At 39.3% G+C, this 25,395-nt stretch overlaps 1 protein-coding gene across 7 annotated transcripts in view; it reads right to left on the bottom strand.

Moving 5' to 3' along the window:
* Positions 1–25,395, bottom strand: part of HDAC9 (histone deacetylase 9) — an 825,073-nt gene that overhangs the window by 244,069 nt on the left and 555,609 nt on the right. For all 7 annotated transcript variants that reach the window (XM_032642337.1, XM_032642308.1, XM_032642307.1 and 4 more), the window contains one exon: positions 17,663–17,770. In XM_032642337.1, the coding sequence (XP_032498228.1) occupies positions 17,663–17,770 (108 nt within the window). The remainder of the gene's footprint in view (positions 1–17,662; positions 17,771–25,395) is intronic.

Here is a 25,395-nt window from a genome sequence, read left to right as displayed (position 1 = left end):
TTTCTTTAGTTTTTATCTGATATACTCCAAAGCTTTTCAGATCACTTTCAGCTATAGGAACACTCTCATCTTTAGATATTAAAACGTCCAGTTCAGTCTAAACTCTTTAATGTTAAACTCTTTAATGTCACATCTTATTGAGAGTGTCTCCCCACTGACCTGCTGACCCACAGAATCAGGGACCAGCAGTGGGTGAAAATCTATGTGTGCTGGGGGAGGAGGCCATACGGTTTATATTTTTTCCTTTCTTGCTCTACTACTTTCATGCTGTGCTTATGGATCTTCCAGCTGTGGAGAGTGGGAAGAATAAAAAGGATGAAGACTTTGGATTAGCAGTGCAATCTGGAGATCTCTATGGATTCTTCAAATGCCCTCTGTCATGGCAGATCCAATGCTGTCCCTCTTCCAATGGGAGCACTCACAAGTTCTTCAGGGACACTGTCAGTGACCTCCAGTCTGCAAAGTTCACTAATGTGGGCAATGCACTCATTAGTTGACCTTACAAGCCATCATCAGCTTTTTCAAACATCTCCAGTCATATTCTCCTGAGGGCCTTTTGTCTTGAAAGGTAGACCTCTTTGGTGAGATACTTCCGAGATGATCAGATCTGGCTTCCATCCAAAGTGTCCACTGGTCCACAAGGAAAAAAAGTCCTTAAAGTCCTTGCCCTACCAACAGTGTGAGTTTCACTACAGCTGCTCACACCCCTCTCTTCAACCTACCCACATGAAAGTTTCAGCCAGCTCTCTACTTTGCCCTCTCTAGGTGACAAGCTTGGACATTCTTCTATCTTTATACAACTCCCAAACTCCTGATACATATATCAGTCCCCCTAGTGAACTCTTTCATGCCCCACCCTGGTAGTAGTCTAGAATGATCCTACAAATTTCTGTAACTCACCATGTATCAAGCTAAGGACTGAAAAGCCACTCCTCCCACTTTCAGACGTAAGCAATTTCCTTGGACTCCTTCACCATTTGGCTTATGTTGGGGAAAGCAAAGAAGGGAACAGAGCAAAATTGCCAAAATACTTAAATTCCTTTTAAAGAATCTTCCATCAATGACATCTCTCCTATCTAGTCTTCTGGTATATAAACTGGATTAGGTAAGATAACTGCAGGCCTATTTGACTATCTTTTCATGAATCCATTGAAGAGGTGTCTATCATACATAATTAACATCGATTGTCCTCAGCTTGGGACCTTGGTCAAAATTGGGGTCAACACAAATATTCCATTTCATACCTTATTTGATGTACAATTTTAGGTTAGAAAATAGTATAAAATTTTAAGGAAGGCCAAATTCATGGCAAAATGTATTTGAAATGGCAATTCAGTTTCTTTATCTATAATCAGAAGTTTAAAAATGTAATTGCTATCCTTATCCTCAAAGCTAGAAATACACTCTTAGTTTTTAATGGTACCTATATATGCATATATATGTATGCTAAGTAATTGTGGCGGCGGGGGCGGTGCGTGCGTGCGCACGCAACCCATTATCTGGCTCTTGACTATCTCTCTAACATCATCTCTTGCTAGCCCCTCTGCAGATAACTCCAGACACACAGGCCTCCTTGCAGTTCCTTAAACATGTCAAGACTTATTTAGTCCACTCTACAAGAGAGATTCTGTATTTGCTTTTCCCCTTGTCTGGACTACTCTTTCCCACTTCTCTATACGATTCTTCCCTTACTTCATTTACCTCAAATCTCTCCTTAACAATCTTTAAGGCCTTGTTGACAACAAAAACTAACAGAGGTAGCCCTCTCCCTCAGTCTCGCTCTAATTCTTTTTCATGCTTTGTTCTTTCTCCATAGTACTAATTTTCACCTGAAAATATGCTCTACATATATTTGTTTTATAAATGAATAATTAATGACTGAAAATCAGCAAGGTTACTTTTAGTCTGATGCAGGTGACTTATCACAGTGTATCCTTACAGGGATAATATAAGGATTTGTATGTATAAATGTAAGGATAATGTAAGGATTTATATGTAATGTATCCAAAAGTTACATTAAACTTTAGTTTTGTTAATATATATTTTAAACAATTTTGAATCAGTAAAATCCACTATTAGACACATGGAAAGCAAAATACAAATATCAAAGTCGAAAGAAGACATTAGAAGCAATCAGAGAGAAAAGACACAATATCTACACGAAATAATAATTAGATTGGTAACTGCTATTTTACACATCAAAACTGGAAGCCAGAAAAGCATGGAGGATCTTTAACGTGCTGAGAGAAACTGTCAACTCTGTGTACTTAACAGAACTATCTTTCAAGAATGGGGGCAAAAAGATATCATAGATAAACAAAAACTGAAAAACTGTCACTAAAGAAACTTCTAAAAATGTGCTGGAAGAAAGAAAACAAGAAATGGAAGTTTCAGATACAAAGATAAATGTTGAATAAGGAAAATGGTAAATATATGGGAAATTAAAATGAAACACTGATGATATAAACAGGTTAATAATGTCTCACTGCTGATATTACTTTTACAAAAGAGATAAAGCTAAAGTACTATACCATAATAGCATAAAATTAGGACAGGATAATTGCCTTTAAAACATTCTAAAGTTCCTGTGTTGTTAGTGAAGAGAATAAAGTAATTAAGTTTAAGATTTCTTAAATAGGTTAAATTTATAAATGATAATTACTAAAATAATACAAATAATTTGTGTATGTTTTAAAAATTAGAGGTAACAGAGAATGAGATATTTCAATTGAAAAGAAAGCAAAGGGTGAGTGAAAAAAGGGTGCACACAATGGTAGGACAAAGAAAAAACAAACTATGATAGAAATACATTTATGTATACTATTGACCATAATAAATTCAACTCCTCAGTTAAAATATACAGTCAGATTAGAAAGCAAAATCCAGCCTAAAGTTATTTATAAGAGATAGACCTAGTATACAGCAAAGACAAACTCCGCAAGAAAAGGGATGGTAAGTAATGAACTAGGCAAATACTAGGAGAGAAAAAAGACTAAAAATGCTATATTAATATCATACAAATTAACTGAGGACAAAAGGCTTTACTTGAGATAAGGCATAAATATTAATAAAAGGTTAAAGAAGGATATAACGATCTTATTTTGTCCATATATAATAACAGAGGTTCATTATAAGGTGACATTTTATACCTACAAGGTTGGCAAACATTTATTTTATTTTAAAAATTTGTTATTATTTATTTCAAATTTATAAATACATATATTTTAAATTTATAAATACGTAAAAATATATGTTTAAAATATTTTAATTTTTTGAAGTATATTTGATTCACAATACTATATTAGTTTCAAGTGTACAACACAGTGATTCAAGATTTTACAGATTATACTCCATTTAAAGTTACCATGGGGCGGAGTCAAGATGGCGGCATATGGGAGGACGTGGAGTTTGTGTCTTCCCACAGCTAGGGCACCTGCCGGACACTGGTGGGGGACCTTGACGCCCAAGGAGACGGGAGGAACCCCAGAGCGACCAGGTAGGATGTGGGGGGGAGTGAGGGGGTAGAGAAGTGGAGGATGGACACGACTGGTGCCCCTGAGGGGTGGCTGGGAGAGGGGAGGGGTTCCCACACATCGAGGGAACCTGTGGAGGTTTGCAGGATCAGGGGGCAGTGCACCTAGTATTTCCCCAGTCCAGTCGCCCCGGGAAGCCTGCTGGGCTCCCGGGCCTGGTCCTCCGATCTCCAGGGCCCCTTCTGGCCTCATGGGTCCTAGGGGCGTGGGAGGGAGGAGGGAGGAAAAGGAGGAGAGGCAGATGGTTGGGGGGGATCCTCCAGGACCGGAAGATTAGGAGAGGCGTGGCGGGCGTTTCCCCTACCCACTCAGCCCCGGGAAGCTTGCTGGGCTCCCAGGCCGGAACCCCAGCCCTCCGAGGCCCCCTCTGGGCCACAGTGATCCTAGGGGCATAAGAGGGAGGCAAGGGGAGAAGAGGAAAGGCAGACGGTGTGGTGGGGGGGACCCTCCAGAACCGCGGGATCAGGGGAAGTGCCCTGGGCATTTCCCCTGCCTACTTGGCCTTGGGAAGCCTGTGGGGCTTGAGGGTCTGGTCCCCTGCCTTCCGGGGCCCCCTCCAGCCACAGGGGTCCTAGGGGCATAGAAGGGAGGGTGGGGAAGAAGAAGAGAGGCCAATGGGGAGGGACCCTCCCAGATCAGAAGATGGGGGTGGGGAAATGTGCCTAGCATTTCCCCTGACCACTTTGGCTGAGGGAGCCTGCTGGGATCCAGTACCTGGTCCTCCACCCTCCAAGGCCAGAGGCACTCCTGGGCCCCTCCTGCTGTGTTGAGCCTAAGCCCCATGCCCGCCTCCACCCCCGCCCAGGGATTTTTCCAGCTCTGTGGGTCCTAAACATAGGCCCTGCCCACAACCAAAACCCAGCCCCTGACTAAACCCCACCCCCTACAGCCAAGGCCTTTTCTAGCTTTTCTTTTTATTTTTTCTTTTCTCTTTTATGTTATTGTGGTTCTGTTTTACCTTCTGGTTGTTGTTTCATCTATATTTTAATTTTTTCTACCATATCTGTTAGTTTTCCAATCTTATTTTATTTTTTACTCTGTTATTTTTCTACTCCTTTTTTTTTCTGCCACCCTGCGCAGCTTGCAGGACCTTGGTTCACAAGCCGGGGGTCCAACCTGATCTTCTGCAGTAGGAGGTCCGAGTCGCAACTACTGGACTAACAGAGAACCTCAGACCCCAGGGAATATGTGTCAGAGTGAGGTCTCCTGGAGGTCCTCATCTTAGCAGCAAGACCCAGCAAAAGCACTTCGAAGAGGGAAGTTTATAGCAATTGAAGCTCACCTCAAGAAACAAGAAAAGTCTCAAGTAAACAATCTAACCTTACATGTAAAAAAAAACTAGAGAAAGAACAAAGAAAACCTAAACTCAGTAGAAAGAAAGAAATCATAAAGATCAGAGCAGAAATAAATGAAATAGAAATGAAGAAAATAGCAAAGATCAATAAAACTAAAAGTTGGTTCTTTGAGAAGATACACAAAATTAATAAAACTTTAGCCAGACTCATCCAAAAAAAAAAAAAAGGTGGGGGGAGAGGATGCAAATCAATAAAATTAGAAATGAAAAAGGAGAAATCACAAGTGACACTGCAGAAATACAAAGGATTAAAAGAGACTACTACAAACAAGTATATGCCAATAAAATAGACAACCATGAAGAAATAAACAAATTCTTGGTAAGGTACAATTTTCCAAGACTGAACCAGGAAGAATTAGAAAATAAAGCAGACTTATCATAAGTCATGAAACTGAAACTGTAATTAAAAATCTTCCAACAAAAGAAGTCCTGGGCCAGATGGCATCACAGGTGAATTCTATCAAACATTTAGAGAAGAGCTAACTAACACCTATCCTTCTCAAACTCTTCCAAAAAACTGGCGAGGGAGGAACACTTCCAAATTTGTTCTACGAGGCCACCATCACCCTGATACCAAAATCTGACAAAGATATCACAAGAAAAGAAAATTAGAGACCAATATCACTGATGAACATAGATGCATAAATCCTGAACAAATTACTAGCAAACAGAATCCAACAACATATTAAAAGGATCATACATCATGACCAAGTAGGATTTATCCTACGAATGCAAGGATACCTCAGTATACAAAAATCAATCAACGTGATAAACAAAACTAACAAACTGAAGAATAAAAACCATATGATCATCTTAATAGATGCAGAGAAAGCTTTTGACAAAATTCAATACCGATTTATGATAAAAACTCTCCAGAAAATGGGCACAGAGGGAACCTAGCTCAACATAATAAAGGCCATATATGACAAACTCACAGCAAATATCATTCTCAATGGTGAAAAACTGAAAGCATTTCCTCGAAGATCAGGAACAAGGCAAAGATGTCCACTCTTGCTACTCTTATTCAACATAGTTTGGAAGTCCTAGCCACAACAGTCAGAGAAGAAAAAAGAAATAAAAGGAATCCAAATTGGAAAAGAAGTAGTAAAACTGTCACTGTTTGCAGATGTATACATTAAAAATCCTGAATATGCCACCACAAAACTACTAGATCTCATCAATGAATTTGGTAAAGTTGCAAGATACCAAATTAATGCACAGCGATCTCTTGCATTTCTATAAACTAACAACAAAAAATCAGGAGAAATTAAGGAAACAATCCCATTTACCATTGCAACAAAAAGAATAAAATACCTAGGAATAAACCTGCCTGAGGAGGCAAATGACTTGTACTCATAAAACTATAAAACTGATGAAAGAAATCAAAGATGACATAAGCAGATGGAAAAATATACCATGTTATTGGATTGGAAGAATCAATATTGTGAAAATAACTATACTACCCAAAGCGATCTACAGATTCAACGCAATCCCTATCTAACTACCAATGGCATTCTTCACGAAATTAGAACACAAAATTTTACAATTTGTATGGAAACACAAAAGACCCCGAATAGCCAAAGCAGTCTTGAGAAAGAAAAACGGAGCTGGAGTAATCAGGCTCCCAGACTTCAGACTATACTATAAAGCTACAGTAATCAAGACAGTATGGTACTGGCACAAAAACAGAAATATAGATCAATGGTACAGCATACAAAGCCCAGAGATAAACCCACACACATATGGTCATGTAATTTATGACAAAGGAGGCAAGAACTTACAATGGAGAAAAGACAGCCTTTTCAATAAGTGGTGCTGGGAAAACTGGACAGCTACATGTAAAAGAATGAAATTAGAACACTCCCTAACACCATATATAGAAATAAACTCAATAGATAAAAGACCTAAATGTAAGACCAGACACCATAAAACTCTTAAGAGGAAAACACAGGAAAAACACTCTTTGACATAAATCACAGCAAGTTCTTTTTTGACCCACCTCCAACAGTAATGAAAATAAAAACAGAAATAAACAAAGAGGACTTAATTAAACTTAAAAGCTTTTGCACAGCAAAGGAAACCATAAACAAGACGAAAAGACAATGCTCAAAAGGAGAGAAAATATTTGCAAATGAAGCAATGGAGAAAGAATTAATCTCCAAAATATACAAACAGCTCATGGAGCTCAATATCAAAAAAACAAACAACCCAATTAAAAAATGGGCAGAAGGGCTTCCCTGGTGGCGCAGTGGTTGAGAGTCCGCCTGCTGATGCAGGGGACACAGCTTCATGTCCTGGCCCAGGAAAATCCCACATGCCACGGAGCGGCTAGGCTCGTGAGCCATGGCCACTGAACCTGCGCGTCCGGAGCCTGTGCTCCGCAACGGGAGAGGCCACAACAGTGAGAGGCCCGCGTACTACAAAAAAAAAAAAAAGGGCAGAAGACCTAAACAGACATTTCACCAAAGAAGACCTACAGATGGCCAAGAGGCACATAGAAAGATGCTCAATAGTACTAATTATTAAAGAAATGCAAATCAAAACTACAATGATGTATCACCTCACACCAGTCAGAATAGCCTTCATCAAAAAAGCTACAAACAATAAATGCTGGAGAGGGTGTGGAGAAAAGGGAACCCTGTTGCACTGTTGGTTGGAATGTAAATTGATAGTCACTATGGAGAACAGTATGGAGGTGACTTAAAAATCTAAATATAGAACTACCATATGACCCAGCAATCCCATTACTGGGCATGCACCCTGAGAAAACCATAATTCAAAAGGACATATGTACCCAAATGTTCACTGCAGCACTATTTACAACAGCCAGGACATGGAAACAATTTAAATGTCCAACGACAAATGAATGGATAATGAAGATGTGGTACATATATACAATGGAATATTACTCAGCCATGAAAAGGAATGAAATTGGGTCATTTGTAGAGATGTGGATGGACCTAGTCTTTCACACAGAGTGAAGTAAGCCAGAGAGAGAAAACCAAATATCATATATTAATGCATATATGTGGAATCTACAAAAATGGTACAGATGAACCTATCTGCAGGGCAGGAATAGATGCACAGATGTACAGAATGGACTCCGAGGGGAAAGGGAAGGTGGGACGAATTGGGAGATTAAGTTTGACATAAATACACTACCATGTGTAAACTAGATAGCTAGTGGGAACCTGCTGTATAGCACAGGGAGCTCAGCTCGGTGCTCTGTGATGACTTAGATGGGTGGGATGGCGGGGGAGGGAGGTCCCAGAGGGAGGGGATATGGTTATACATATAGCTGATTCACTTCACTGTACTGCAGAAACTAGCACAACATTGTAAAGCAATCATATTCCAATTTACAAAAATAAATAAAGTTATCATAAAATATTGGCTATAATACCTATGCTGCACATTATATCCTTATACTTTTATACCTAGAAGTTTGTACCTCTTAATCTCCTTCCGTTGTTTGGCTCCTGTCCCCACTGGTAAACACTAGTTTATTTTCTGTATCTGTGAGTCCGTTTCTGTTTTGTTATATTTTCTTGATTTTTTTTAGATTCCCCAAACAAGTGAAAACATATAGTATTTGCCTTTCTCTAACTTACTTCACTAAGCACGATACCATCCAGCCCCATCCACATTGGTGCAAATGGCAAAATTTCATTCATTTTTACGGCTGAGTAATATCCCATTGTGTATATATACCACATTTTCTTTATCCATTCACCTGCTGATGGACACTTAGGTTATTTCCATATCTTGGCTATTATAAATAATGCTGCTATGAACATAGGGTTCAATGTATCTTTTTGATTTAGTGTTTTTGCTTTTTTGGATATATACCCAGGAGTAGAACTGCTGGATCCTATGGTAGTTCTATTTTTAATTTTTTGAGGAACCTCCATACTGTTTTCCATAGTGGCTGCACCAATTTACATTCCCACCAACAGTGTACGTGGGTTCCCTCTTCTCCACATCCTCACCACCATTCATTATTTGTTGCCATTCTGACAGGTTTGAGGTGACATCTCATTGTGGTTTTAATTTGCATTTTCCTTATGATTTGTGATATTGAGCATACTTTCATGTAAGATTTGTAAACATTTAAAAATGTGAAAATGCCAAATACAGACAGAAGTGGAGAGCCCTGGAAATTCTTATGCGCTGCTGATGGGGTTTGAAATTGGCACAATGACTTAGGTATTTGTTCTCTATATGTCACCTTTTTTTGTTCCTCAACTCCTCCATTACACTGTCTTCTTTTAAGTTAAATAGGTATTCTCTAGTGTAGCATTTTAATTTCCTGGTCATTTCTTTTAATATATTTTTGAGTTATTTTCCTGCCTGTTGTCCAGTGGATTATACTTAGCATCTTAACTTTTAACAATCTAGTTCAGACATGAGCCACATTTTAACAGTATCCAAAAACTTTGTTTTGCTATTATATAGCTCCATTCCCAATCCCCTACTTCATGCTTCTACTGTTATACAAACTACATCTTTATACACTGACTTATGGCTATTGTTTTATGCAGTTGTCTTTTAAATCTGAGAGAAGAATAAGAGTTACAAAAAATACAATTATACTATCAATTATATTTATTTATGTAATTACTTTTACTGATGCTCATTATTTCTTCATGTGAATTCATGAGCTTCTTTGCATCTCTCATAATTTTATGTAGCAAACTGGGCATTTTAAGCAATATAATATGACAATTCTGGAAAGCAGATTTTTACCACTCCCTAGGGTTTGTCATTGTTGCTTTGTTCGTTTGTTGATTCTTCTGAACTAATTCTATAAAGACTGTATTCTATGTTGAGTGTGGGACTGAAGTCTTTGTTTGCTTAACTCAGTGGTTGGTCAGTTAATAATCAGATAGAGATTTCCTTAAATGCCTGGAACCAACAGTTCCCAGCCTTTTATAAGGGGCCCTGCCCATGTGTGTTGGACACACTTTCAATACTGGGTCTGCGATCTGACAGCTCTTCCTTGGCCTTTACTTCTGGTTTGAGCAGAGCCTCAAAGTCAGCTTGAGATGAGACTTTAGGGCCTTTCAATCTTTCCTGAGTGTGGTGTGAACACAGCCCTGAGTATGCACACAGTCCTATCAGACACATGACCTTCTAGATTCTTAGGAGTCTGATAGGGCTTGCCATAGCGCTTATGCACATCTCATTCCCCAGTTTTTTCTGGAAGCTTTTGGTTAGTTTGTTGTTTTCTCTACTGTTGTCCACCACTTCAGGCAGCCATAAGTTAATCAATTACCTTTAATTTTTTTCAACAAGTGCTTCTGAGGAAAGGCTTTTCACTCTAAGTCCAGACAAATAAAGACAACTTTGTAACTGGGGACTTGTACTAAAGGACCAGACGGGCCAAATAGTGAAAATTTTCTGGGAATGAGGCTTTGAAGAAGCTTCAGCCCCATTCTGCCCTGTCTGGAGACTGCTAAATTATTGGTTTTCATTTGGAATAAGACTATTGGGGAGCTGGAAAGGGTTAAATGAGAAAGGGTGAATTAAAACACCACGAAGTTCACTGTTCTCATGAAGATGTAGCCAGTTTTCTTTTGAATACATGCTTCCTGAGATGTTACAAGCTTTTGGTTAATTTCCTGGGTTTTTAAAATAATTAATTCTAATTCTGCGAAAAGTGCCATTGGTAATTTGATAGGGATTTGCACTGAATCTGTAGATTGCTTTGGGTAGTAGAGCCATTTTCACAATGTTGATTCTTCCTATCCAAGACCATGGCAAATCTCTCCATCTGTTTGTGTTGTCTTTGATTTCTTTCATCAGTATCTTTAGTTTTCTGAGTACAGGTCATTTTCCTCTCTAGGTAGGTTTATTCCTAGGTAGTTTATTCTTTTTGTTGCAATGGTAAATGGAACTGTTTCCTTAATTACTCTTTCTGATTTTTCATTGTTAGTGTATAGGAATGCAAGAGCTCGTATCCTGCAACTTTACCAAATTCACTGATGAGCTCTACTAGTTTTGTGGTGGCATCTTTACGATTTTCTATGTACAATATCATGCCATCTGCCAACAGTTACAGTTTTACTTCTTCTTTTCCAATTTGGATTCCTTTTATTTCTTTTTCTTCTCTGCCATGACTAGGACTTCCAAAACTATGCTGAATAACAGTGGCGAGAGTGGACATCCTTGTCTTATTCCTGCTCTTAGAGGAAATGCTTTCAGTTTTTCACCATTGAGAATGATGCTTGCTACAGGTTTGTCACATATGGCCTTTATTATGTTGAGGTAGTTTCCCTCTATGCCCACTTTCTGGAAAGTTTTTGTCATAAATGGGTGTTGAATTTTGTCAACAGCTTTTTCTGCAACTATTGAGATGATCATATGGTTCTGATTCTTCAATTTGTTAGTGTGGTGTGTCACGCCAACTGATTTGCGTATATTGAAGAATATTTGTATCCCTGGGATAAATCCCACTTGATAATGATGTATGATCCTTTTAATATGTTGTTGGATTCTGTTTGCTAGTATTTTGTTGAGGATTTTTGTGTCTATGTTCATCAGTGATATCGTCTGTAATTTTCTTTTTTTTCCTATCAAATTACCAATGGCATTGGTAATTTTTTTTACAATTTTTTTTACAATTTGTATGGAAACACAAAAAACTCTGAATAGCCAAAGCAATCTTAAGAAAGAAAAACGGAGCTGGAAGAATCAGGCTCCCTGACTTCAGGCTATACTGCAAAGCTACAGTCATCAAGACACTATGGTTGATAGCACAAAAGAAGAAATATAGATCAATGGAACAGGATAGAAAGCCCAGAGATAAATCCACATACCTATGGTAACTTAATCTATGACAAAGGCGGCAAGAATATAGAATGGAGAAAAGACAATCTCTTCAATAAGTAGTGCTGGGAAAACTGGAGAGCTACATGTAAAAGAATGAAATTAGAACATTCCCTAACACCATACACAAAAATAAACTCAAAATGGATTACAGACCTAAATATAAGGCCACACACTATAAAGCTCCTAGAGGAAAACATAGGCAGAACACCCTTTGACATAAATCACAGCAGGATCTTTTTTGACCCACCGCCCAGAGTAATGAAAATAAAAACAAAAATAAATGGGACCTAATGAAACTTAAAAGCTTTTGCACAGCAAAGGGAACCATAAACAAGAGGAAAAGATAATCCTCAGAATGGGAGAAAATATTTGCAAATGAAGCAACTGACAAGGGATTAATCTCCAAAATATACAAACAGCTCATGCAGCTCAGTATAAAAAAAACAAACAACCCAATTAAAAAGTGGGCAAAAGTCCTAAATAGACATTTCTCCAAAGAAGACATACAGATGGCCAACAAACACATGAAAAGATGCTCAACATCACTAATTATTAGAGAAATACAAATCAAAATTACAATGAGATATCACCTCACACCAGTCAGAATGGCCATCCCCCAAAAATCTACAAACAATAAATGCTGGAGAGGGTGTGGAGAAAAGGGAACCCTCTTACACTGTTGGTAGGAATGTAAATTGGTACAGCCACTATGGAGGACAGTATGGAGGTTCCTTAAAAAACTAAAAATAGAACTACCATATGACCCAACAATCCCACTCCTGGGCATATACCCGGAGAATAATTCAAAAGATACATGCACCGCAATGTTCACTGCAGCAATATTTACAATAGCCAGGATATGGAAGCAACCTAAATATCCATCAACAGAGGAATGGATAAAGAAGATGTGGTACATATATACAATGGAATATTACTCAGCCATAAAAAGGAACGAAATTGGGTCATGTGTAGAGATGTGGATGGACCTAGAGACTGTCATACAGAGTGAATTAAGTCAGAAAAACAAATACCATATATTAATGCATATATGTGGAATCTAGAAAAATGGTATAGATGAACTTATCTGCAAAGCAGAAATAGAGACACAGACATAGAGAACAAACATATGGATACCAAGGCGGGGAAGGGAGGTGGGAGGGATTGGGAGATTGGGATTGACATATATACACTACTATGTATAAAACAGATAACTAATGAGAACAGACTGTATAGCACAGGGAACTCTACTCATTGTTCTGTGGTGACCTAAATGGGAAGGAAATCCAAGGAAGAGGGGATACACGTATATGTGTGGCCAATTCACTTTGCTGTACAGTAGAAACTAACACAACATTGTAAAGCAACTATACTCCAACAAAAGATTTTTAAAAATTAATTCTGATAAATTTTGCCAGTTTCATCACTGATTTCATGGAGTGAAGAATTTTCAGAGGTTTAAACTGTTATTTTTGCTCATGTCATTGTGGCAAAATGACTTCGGAATTCTACCTTGCATTACTCTCTGAAATTTATTATGTTTCTATCCTAGGAGCTTACCATTTTACTCTTAGTTATGTCATAGTTCAAGAGTGTTCACAGCAGCACTGATCAAAAGAGCAAAAGCCTGTAAACAACTATACTGTCCAACAGAAGAATGAATAAACAAATTATGATGTACAAGGAAAATGAATAAATCACAGCTATGTAAATAGGATAAATCCTCATAACATGATTTTAAGTTGGGGGAGAGAAATCTGAGAAATAAAACATTCAATAAGATTCCATTTTTTATAAAGATCTACAACATATGGTTAACACTATTAAAGGGAAAGGAATAATTTAAAAAATACAACAGATTAATAATTACTCCTGGGTCAAAAGATAGGAATGAGATAAGTACTGAAAGAACTTTAATAGTGTTAGCACAGTACTATTTCTTTAGTTGGATGAAGGGCTCACATCCAACCATATTATTATGATTTGTAAGTTATTAATGTAACTCATTTTTTGTATGTATTAAATGTTTTACAGTAATAAAAAGGAAAGAATCTAGACTATTTTAAAAAGATAGCTTTAACCCCTTTTTTCTTACATATTTGTGCCACCTCTACAAGAAATTCCTTATAAAGTGTTGAAAGAGAAGAGAGAATTGTGACACTTACAGGCTTTGCCATTTATTAAACTGTGTGCAGGATCTTAAAAAGTTACTTGATGTCTCTGAGCTGGTATCCTATTGGTGGTACTTACTTTTGGTGGACACTGTGAGAATAATGACAAATTACATGTAAACTGTCCAATCTATAGTAGATACTTAATGAATGGCAGGTATTATTAGCAACATGATATCACAATATGCATTCAAACCGTAAAGAAATCCATACATTTTTCAGATAATCAGATGGGAATTTTCTTGACAAAAATTTCCAGACAACTAAAGCAATTTTTACTTTTTTATGAAATTACAGCATTGCCAAAATGGCATCAAAGGGCATTCTTATAGTAAAACTAGATAACCGTTGAATCATTTTTTCCCCAGATATATTGAAGCATAACTGACAAATAAAAATTATATACTTTAAGGTAACATATTTGGCACCATTTTTTGAACAAAATATTGAATATTTATAACTTGAAAAATGCTCATCTTTTAAAGATTTCTATTTCTAGACATACTTCCTTAAATGATCTTTAGAACAATAAAACCATTTTGAGATAACTATTCTTCCAATTATAGTTTCCAATACAACAAACATGTCAGCATTTCCAGAATATTTATGTTCCCTAGTTCTAGATTCTGAGAAATAGCCAACTTGGGTATTTGTAGGTTTGAGAAATTTCCACTTGCATGGATTTTTTAAAAATATCTTGTTAAAAACCTGGAAAACTTGAAAGTCCCCACAATTTCCACTGAACTCCACTGAGCATGTCCATGCTGTGCAAAAAATACACCCACTTACTGCTGTAGTTTGCTGCACACGCTTAGTTTAAGCATCAACATGAGACCCACTCCCTGTGCCTGGATTATACCTCTAATTCCTTTAGCCCATTAGTATCTGCAGGTGAAGAAAGGACAGAACCTGTCAAAAGTTAGGGGAACAATCATGATCGAGCTTAATATCAAGGAAAAATTCCAGGTAATGAAATTTGCCTTTGGCATTTTCCTTGTTTGGGCGCCCTTATTATCTCCTAGGCCCCCAGCCCCTAAGAACTCTTAGTTTGGTGACCTCCCTCCAGCTATCTCGAACCTCTCAGTTCAGCACCCCATCCAGGCCCACCCTGTTTGAAATAAAGCTCTTAATTCTTCTCTAATTTCCAAGCAAAATGAGTGCAGACTCACAAAATGCAGTCTTTTAATATGTCAATGTTGTTTCAAGTTACAGATTTACTGGGAGAAAGAGGTAGAACATGTGAGAACTGAATGTAGATGCAGAAAATGATAAACAAAACACTGAAGTTTTCTTTGTTCACATCTCTTATCAGAGGATAACTTACCAGTGTCCTCAAATAAGCTTCCCTATTTTCTTCCTAGATCTGAATGAAGTGACTCCACAGCCATGAGTGTTAATGCTCCTGGCCAGCAGGTGTACCTGTCCAGTCATACTGGAGTCTGGAACAGGTAGACACTGAGTAACATTTTTGGTTAGCTAGAGGTCCCTGAACATGGCTATCTACCACAATTCTTGGCTATCTACAGTGGCATTCCCATAGGCCTCATCAAATTATTAGCAACAAAAGGATTCAGTCTCTTGGTCTGTCAGCACTAGTCCATTTGTTATGGTCCTGCCTGTCTTGGACTTTTACTTTGGGCTAACAATCAGAGAGATAAACCAGCTACACTGCCTGGAATATTCAGCAAAGGAAGGTGAAATCAGTTGTGGAATATCTACTATTTGGTATGTCATGGTGTATATAACTGATAACCAGATCCACTTCTCATTTGCAAATAGCTCAGAATGTCAAAACCAGGTACAACCTTCAACATTATCAATTCTACCCTACTGATTTTGTGGAACGAGATACTGAGGCCCAGAGATATTAAGTGATCTGCCACAAGTGACACAGAATTTAAGTGGCAGAGCCTGGATCAATGTTTCTTGATTTTTATGCTGGCTCTTTTTCCCTATTCTTCTTTTTTAATCATACTTGCTGATTTCTCAACCAAGGGGAGGAAAAGCATTTGTATGAATCCTTGATCTTAACATAAACAGCCAATGCTAGTTAGTACAGCTGGTGGTCAGCATGTCCATACTATTGTTGACACTCTGTTTTTAACTGGCTATTTTAAATGACTACCTCCTAAAAAATATAATTAGGTTTTTGTTCAACACTCTTCACACATACATTTGGCAATTCTGCACTCCATGAGGTTAATAGCAATAATGATTTTGAGTGTAATATGTGGGCATTCTACTTGAGAAGGTCTCAGAATGACTGATTAAACTTCAACAAAATCAAAACAATTAGAAACTGTGAAATGCTAACAATAATTTTTGTTTTTTATTAAGTGGGTCTGTGCTGGCATCATCTTTTTAAAATTATAATATTGTGGCCTGGCTGTTGTCTGTCATTTGAATTCTTTTGAAAATAAGACTTAAATACTTCTTTTAAAATGTCAATTGATTCTAGTGCTACAAGTGACATATTCAAACAGGAAGAATTATTCCTCAAGTGCTACTGGGAGAGAGCCAAAACCTCTCCATAAGGCTGATTCCTTTCTTCTTTTCAATAAATAGCTCATTATCAAAGGTAAAGACTGAGTATTAAGCACCACATTAATGGCCTAAGAAATCTCCTGAGATGAGCAATTAATATCCTAATGCTGATCGTGTCAACTTAACATGAGGTGCATATATATATATATATATTTAAATATAGCCCACCTTATCATAATGCTATTTCTGTAGGTTTTGACTTAAAGAGTTAGAGCAAAGACTTCTGGGGCAGACAATGTGTTGTAAAGTGCACATTCCTACCCTGCATTTTTAATCACAAGTGAAATAGTCAGGTGTAATTGAATAAAAATTCATTAGGCATAAAGAAAAATAATCCTAATTAGATTTTATTTTAGATGAACAAAACTCACAGTGCCTATATTGTTGGTTACAATATATTTCCCCTAAGCCCCACAATTACTAAAAATACCAAATCAATCACTGCCCAGATTTCATTATGAAGTGTGTGAACCAGTGCATTAAAAAGCTATGTTAGCACCAACAAAGTTTATTGGGGCAACTGCATTCAAGATGCACATGGTATACCTTTAAATAGCACTGTTAAAATACCAAATAAAATGTCAACGTCTGTCAGGTCTCTGGCTTTTATAAATTGTTTAGACTGGGAAACGTTGGGGTTTGGACATTGTTCTTTTCACATGATGTAGAAAGGAAGAGACCATAAAAAGAAAAGAACAATAAAGCGTAGTTCATTTCTGAAGTTCTTTCATGGAAAAACATACTCTGGATCATTACCCTTCTAGTCAACAATTTCCTTCTTCCTCCCAATCCTTCCCATCTGATATTTACCTTTCTCCCCACCCCCACCCCCTTCTCTCTGGGTGGTATTCTGAGCTTATACACAGTACTCAGTAATCATATGTTTTATGTCGCTTCAAAAGAGAATCCCAGGAGGACATGACTGGTATGTATATACTGGGTATTTTTAACCTGGACCATAGCTTTACTCACCATTTCTATGCTCTTAAAAATACACCAGAGTGCCCTAACCGCAGAGTTTCCCCAAGGAGAGGAAGACCCTGGGAGCACGATCAGCTACTACCTACCTACACACTAGTTATTATCACACCTTAGTGGCCATCTCTTTGCCCTCTTCCCTCCGCCCCTTTCCTTTTATTACCACACCACACTCCCCACAATTCCCAAACAACAACATCTCTGTTTCAGCGTCTTCTCTGGATTTCCCACACTTAATGCAATCCAGACCTCACCTTCAGCTCTCCTGAGGCCACTTTGGAAGCCAGCTCGATGACACAGCCAACAGCCATGCGTGCAGCACCGGACGAGTGCAGCTCATTCCAAATGGTGTCACTGTCCACCTGAGCAAACAGTGAGCAGAGCCCGCAGAAGAGAGAGGAGGAGAAAGAGAAGGAGAAGGAGTAGATGAAAGAGGGAGGAAGGGAGTTCAGGAGAGGGGAGAGAGAGAGAAAGCAAATTTGTGAGGAAGGGCTGGCACAGTAACAGCCTATGTACAATAACATTAGTCTTCCGTCTTGGCCAGCTGAAAAGGCCTTCTGCACACGGCTTTGCTTATACTTTTTCTCTACACTGACTTCTCCAATGGAAACACATTCCTGCCATGCCTCACTGCCATTCCCTGTTTAGATTTCTCATTACAAACAGCATTACATAGGCCAGATCTGGCGTAGCTACAGGCTTGCTAGAAACCAGGCCCCAGTAGTAGATAGAGTAAAAGCTAAGAGCACTTAGCTATACATAAAAATCGGATTTGCAAGTGCTAGAGGGGGAAAATTCAAACACCTTTCTGGCTGCAGGTTTACGGGGAGCCAAAAACAATTACTAGGCAGGTAGCAGTAGCAGTCAGCGAGTGGGAAGGAGTAACCGCAGTTCAGGTTCTCCAACTAAATGGAGGGAGTGTGTGGTCCTCACACTTAAAATATTCTCAACACTCAACTGCAAGGAGAGATTTGACTTTCAAAGCAGAAGCGTAACATTTAGTACAGTTTGGCAGCTAGTCTTAGTGCAAACTAGTATTATTAAAATTAGATAGGCAATAAAATATATGGTTGCTCCTATACTAGAGAACATTATTATCAAAACAAAGCATGAACCAATATTTTGGATTTACCTTTATAAAATGCTGTTTACTCTTTTTTGTGCACACATTAAGAGAACATTTACAACAAGGACAAGAAAAGTGCAATAGTAGTGGTTTATAATTGTCATTTTTTTTTTTTTTTTTTTTGCAGTACGCGGGCCTCTCACTGCTGTGGCCTCTCCCATTGCGGAGCACAGGCTCCGGACACACAGGCTCAGCGGCCATGGCTCACGGGCCTAGCCGCTCCACGACATGTGGGATCCTCCCGGACCGGGGCACAAACCCGCATCCCCTGCATTGGCAGGCGGACTCTCAACCATTGCACCACCAGGGAAGCCCTATGTTACATAATTTTAATGTATAAATATGTCATAATATAAAAAAATAACAGTATCAAGCTGTAGAAGTCTATTATTTTAGGACACAGTTGGAGCACTGGGAAGTGCAATAAAAAAATTTGACTGTGCAAATATCAAGACGTCTCAAATGGCTCAAAGAAGGGAACTCTGACACAAAATACAGAATTTTTTTAAAAAGAAGAACTAAAGTGAAGAGGCTTAATGACAGGGAACAAACACAATAAATAATAACTCATTCACAACGCACTAAGCAGTTTCCTAAGCATTTTCACATGCTTTTTGTCATGAGAGCCTTAATAACTTAAATTCTGTTGAGACCAATGAGTAAATACATAATAAATGAGAACACTAAATAAATAAATAGAATATTAAGATTCTCCCAATAACAGCAAAGTGGTAAACAGAGAAGATTCTGGAATTAAACTGTCCAGGTGAAATTATGACTTCACCACTAAAAGGTGATTGACAATAGGCAATCAATTAATTAACAACTCTGTGCTTTGATTCTCTTACCAATGAAATAGCAGCTTTTTAAATTGCCATCTGCATATTAGGTTGGGGAGGATTAAATGAGTACGTGATATGCAACTGTTAGCTACTACTATTTCAGCTATTACGCTCATTTTTGTAATGCCTAACACATAGTTGAGGCCTAATAAGTGGTTAATGAATGAACATACTGTGGCTTAGAGAGGCTACCCAGAAGGTCTGAGGACCCTCACACAGAGCTCTGACCCTAACACATGCCTTTCTACCATACTACTGAAATAACACTTACTTTCTAAGAACATTCAGCCCATGTCATAGTCAACACCATCATGGTCAACACTATGAACTAAAAAGTAAAGGAATCATCAAATGAACCCTAGAACCTAATCATTTACCCTCTAAATTGAGACTTTTATTTTTTTACTAAAACACTGTAAGTAGTTATTTCAGCTTCATGAGGATACAGCCTTCAGGAAAATGGCTGTTCAAGCTAAAAAATAAAAACCAACATTGAGGGGAATTGGGAAGATGGCGGAAGAGTAAGACGCGGAGATCACCTTCCCCCCCACAAATACACCAGAAATACATCTACACGTGGAACAACTCCTACAGAACACCTACTGAACGCTGGCAGAAGACCTCAGACCTCCCAAAAGGCAAGAAACTCCCCACGTACCTGGGTAGGGCAAAAGAAAAAAGAATAAACAGACAAAAGAATAGGGACGGGACCTGCAGCAGTGGGAGGGAGCTGTGAAAGAGGAAAAGTTTCCACACACTAGGAAGCCCCTTCACGGGCAGAGACTGCGGGTGGCGGAGGGGGGAAGCTTCGGAGCCGCGGAGGAGAGCATAGCAACAGAGGTGCGGAGGGCAAGGCGGAGAGATTCCCGCACAGAGGATCAGTGTCGACCACCACTCACCAGCCCGAGAGGCTTGTCTGGTCACCCACCAGGATGGGCAGGGGCTGGGAGCTGAGGCTCAGGCTTCTGTCATTGTGCAGGGAGAGGACTGGGGTTGGCGGCGTGAACACAGCCTGCAGGGGGTTAGTGCACCACGCTAGGCGGGAGAGAGTCCGGGGAAAAGTCTGGACCTGCTTTAGAGGCAAGAGACTTTTTCTTCCGTCTTTGTTTCCTGGTGCGCGAGGAGAGGGGATTAAGAGTGCTGCTTAAAGAAGCTCCAGAGACGGGCGCGAGCCGCAGCTAAAAGCGCGGACCCCAGAGGCAGGCATGAGACGCTAAGGCTGCTGCCGCAACCACGAAGCCTGTGTGCGAGCACAGGTCACTATCCACACCTCCCTTCCGGGGAGCCTGTGCAGCCCGCCACTGCCAGGTGTAAGGCCAACTGGCCCGAGGCAGGGGAACACAAACAGATTCACAGGTTGCATCAGACCGAAATTCTCCGGACCACCCAGTTCCAGAAACTACCCTGGAGACATTCCGGACCACCCAGTTCCAGAAACTGCCCTGGAGACATTCCGGACCACCCAGTTCCAGAAACTGCCCTGGAGATATTCCGGACCACCCAGTTCCAGGAACTGACCTGGGGACTTTGAACCCAGCCCAGCCTTCCCGCCTTTCGAGGGGCGGGACCAACGGTCCCCCAAGGATACCCAAAAAGACCACCAAATAAGGAATACCCTGTGCCCTCCCAGATTCACCACACCCCTTTCCCTCTTCCCCTATAAAATCTTGCCCAACCCTCGCCCAGGTGCGACTTCTCTGGCCCCTTTCTCTCGGACCAGTGAACCTCGCCCCGGAGCGCTCCCTAATAAAGCTCACTTGAAGCTTTCCTCTGTTTCGCGGTGTCATTTGTTAAGATCCGACCTTACACCAGGGTCCCGGGATCGAGGGACAACTTCCCCGGGAGAACGCACGGCGCGCCTCAGGCTGGTTCAATGTCCTACTGGCCTCTGCCGCCACAGGCTCGCCCCACATCGTGCTCCTCCCTACCCCCCGGCCTGAGTGAGCCAGAGCTGCATCAGCGGCTCCTTTAACCCCATCCTGTCTGAGCGAAGAACAGACGCCCTCCAGTGACCTACACACAGAGGCGGGGCCAAATCCAAAGCTGAGCCTCGGGAGCTGTGCTAACAAAGAAGAGAAAGGGAAATTTCTCCCAGGAGCCTCAGAAGCAGCGGATTAAAGCTCCACAATCAACTTGATGTACCCTGCATCTGTGGAATACCTGAATAGACAACGAATCATCCCAAAATAAGGAGGTGGACTTTGAGAGCAAGATTTATCATTTTTTCCCCTTTTCCTCTTTTTGTGAGTATGTATGTGTATGCTTCTGTGTGAGATTTTGTCTGTATAGCTCTGCTTTCACCATTTGTCCTACGGTTCTATCCCTCCGCTTTTTTTTTCTTAAAAAATTTTTTTTTCTTAATAATTATTTTTTATCTTAATAACTTTATTTTATTTTATCCTTTCTTTCTTTCTTTCTTTCCTCCCTCCCTCCCTTTTCTTTTCCCTTCTTCCTTTCTTTCTTTCTCTCCTCCTTCCCTCCCTCCCTTTCTTTCTTTCTTTTTCTTCCTTCCTTCCTTCCTTCCTTGCTACCTTCCTTCCTACTTTTTCTCCCTTTTATTCTGAGCCATGTGGATGAAAGGCTCTTGGTGCTGCAGCCAGAAGTCAGTGCTGTGCTTCTGAGGTGAGAGAGCCAACTTCACGACACTGGTCCACAAGAGACCTCCCAGCTCCACATAATAGGAAACGGCAAAAATCTCCCAGGTATCTCCATCTCAACACCAGCACCCAGATTCACTAAATGACCAGCAAGCTACGGTGCTGGACACCCTACGCCAAACAACTAGCAAGACACAAACACAACCCCACCCACTACCAGAGAGGTGTCCTAAAATCATAATAAATCCACAGACACCCCAAAACACACCACTAGACGTGGACCTGCCCACCAGAAAGACAAGATCCAGCCTCATCCACCAGAACACAGGCACTAGTCCCCTCCACCAGGAAACCTACACAACCTACTGAACCAACTTTAGCCACTGGGGACAGACACTAAAAACAACAGGAACTACGAACCTGCAGCCTGCAAAAAGGAGACACCAAACACAGTACGATAAGCAAAATGAGAAGACAGAAAAACACACAGCAGGTGAAAGAGCAAGATAAAAACCCACCAGACCTAACAAATGAAGAGGAATTAGGCAGTATACCTGAAAAAGAATTCAGAATAATGATAGTAAAGATGATGCAAAATCTTGGAAATAGAATACAGAAAATGCAAGAAACGTTTAACAAGGACCTAGAAGAACTAAAGATGAAACAAACAATGATGAACAACACAATAAATGAAATTAAAAATACTCTAGATGAGATCAATAGCAGAATAACTGAGGCAGAAGAACGGATAAGTGACCTGGAAGATAAAATAGTGGAAATAACTACTGCAGAGCAGAATGAAGAAAAAAGAATGAAAAGAACTGAGGACAGTCTCAGAGATCTCTGGGACAACATTAAACACACCAACATTCGAATTATAGGGGTTCCAGAAGAAGAAGAGAAAAAGAAAGGAACTGAGAAAATATTTGAAGAGATTATAGTTGAAAACTTCCCTAATATGGGAAAGGAAACAGTTAATCAAGTCCAGGAAGCACAGAGAGTCCCATACAGGATAAATCCAAGGAGAAACACACCAAGACACATATTAATCAAACTGTCAAAAATTAAATACAAAGAAAACATATTAAAACCAGCAAGGGAAAAACAACAAATAACACACAAGGGAATCCCCATAAGGTTAACAGCTGATCTTTCAGCAGAAACTCTGCAAGCCAGAAGGGACTGGCAGGACATATTTAAAGTGATGAAGGAGAAAAACCTACAACCAAGATTACTCTACCCAGCAAGGATCTCATTCAGATTTGATGGAGAAATCAAAACCTTTACAGACAAGCAAAAGCTGAGAGAGTTCAGCACCACCAAACCAGCTTTACAACAAATGCTAAAGGAACTTCTCTAGGTAAGAAACACAAGAGAAGGAAAAGACCTACAATAACAAACCCAAACAATTAAGAATATGGGAATAGGAACATACATATCTATAATTACCTTAAATGTAAATGGATTAAATGCTTCCACCAAAAGACACAGACTGGCTGAATGGATACAGAAACAAGACCCATATATATGCTGTCTACAAGAGACCCACTTCAGACCTAGAGACACATACAGACTGAAAGTAAGGGGATGGAAAAAGATATTCCATGCAAATGGAAACCAAAAGAAAGCTGGAGGGCAATTCTCATATCAGACAAAATAGACTTTAAAATAAAGACTATGAGAAGAGACAAAGAAGGACACTACATAATGATCAAGGGATCGATGCAAGAAGAAGATATAACAATTGTAAATATTTATGCACCCAACATAGGAGCACCTCAATACATAAGGCAAACACTAATAGCCATAAAAGAGGAAATCGACAGTAACACATTCATAGTAGGGGACCTTAAAACCCCACTTTCACCAATGGACAGGTCACCAAAAATGAAAATAAACAAGGAAACAAAGGCTTTAAATGATATATTAAACAAGATGGATTTAATTGATATTTATAAGACATTCCATCCAAAAACAACAGAATACACATTTTTCTCAAGCGCTCATGGAACATTCTCCAGGATAGATCATATCTTGGGTCACAAATCAGCCTTGGTAAATTTAAGAAAATTGAAATTGTATCAAGTATCTTTTCCGACCACAACGCTATGAGACTAGCTATCAATTACAGGAAAAGATCTGTAAAAAATACAAACACATGGAGACTAAACAATACACTACTTAATAACGAAGTGATCACTGAAGAAATCAAAGAAGAAATCAAAAGATACCTAGAAACAAATGATTATGGAGACACGATGACGCAAAACCTATGGGATGCAGCAAAAGCAGTTCTAAGAGGGAAGTTTACAGCAATACAATCCTACCTTAAGAAACAGGAAACATCTCAAATAAACAACCTAACCTTGCACCTAATTAGAGAAAGAAGAACAAAAAAACCCCAAAGTTAGCAGAAGGAAAGAAATCATAAAGATCATATCAGAAATAAATGAAAAAGAAGTGAAGGAAATGATAGCAAAGATCAACCAAACTAAAACTGGCTCTTTGAGAAGATAAACAAAATTGATAAACCATTAGCCAGACTCATCAAGAAAAAAAGAGAGAAGACTCAAATCAATAGAATTAGAAATGAAAAAGGAGAAGTAACAACCAACACTGCAGTAATACAAAAGATCATGAGAGATTACTACAAGCAACTCTATGCCAATAAAATGGACAACCTGGAAAAAATGGACAAATTCTTAGAAATGCACAACATGCCAAGACTGAATCAGGAAGACACAGAAAATATGAACAGACCAATCACAAGCACTGAAATTGAGACTGTGATTAAAAATCTTCCAATAAACAAAAGCCCGGGACCAGATGGCTTCACAGGTGAATTCTATCAAACATTTACAGAAGAGCTAACACCTATCCTTCTCAAACTCTTCCAAAATACAGCAGAGGGAGGAACACTCCCAAACTCATTCTACGAGGCCACCTTCACCCTGATACCAAAACCAGACAAGGATGTCACAAAGAAAGAAAACTACAGGCCAACATCACTGATGAACATAGATGCAAAACCCTCAACAAAATACTAGCAAACAGAATCCAACAGCACATTAAAAGGATCATGCACCATGATCAAGTGGGGTTTTTCCAGGAATGCAAGGATTCTTCAATATATGCAAATCAATCAATGTGATACACCATATTAACAAATTGAAGGAGAAAAACCATATGATCATCTCAATAGATGCAGAAAAAGCTTTCAACAAAATTCAACACACATTTATGATAAAAACCCTCCAGAAAGTAGGCATAGAGGGAACTTTCCTCAACATAATAAAGGCCATATATGACAAATCCACAGCCAACATTGTCCTCAGTGGTGAAAAACTGAAACCATTTCCACTAAGTTCAGGAACAAGACAACGTTACCCACTCTCCCACTGTTAGTTAACATAGTTTTGGAA

Source organism: Phocoena sinus, chromosome 9, assembly GCF_008692025.1.
Source record: "Phocoena sinus isolate mPhoSin1 chromosome 9, mPhoSin1.pri, whole genome shotgun sequence".
Taxonomy (NCBI): Eukaryota; Metazoa; Chordata; class Mammalia; order Artiodactyla; family Phocoenidae; genus Phocoena; species Phocoena sinus.
Note: the sequence above shows the minus strand (reverse complement) of the source record. Positions and strands in the feature narration are given on the sequence as shown.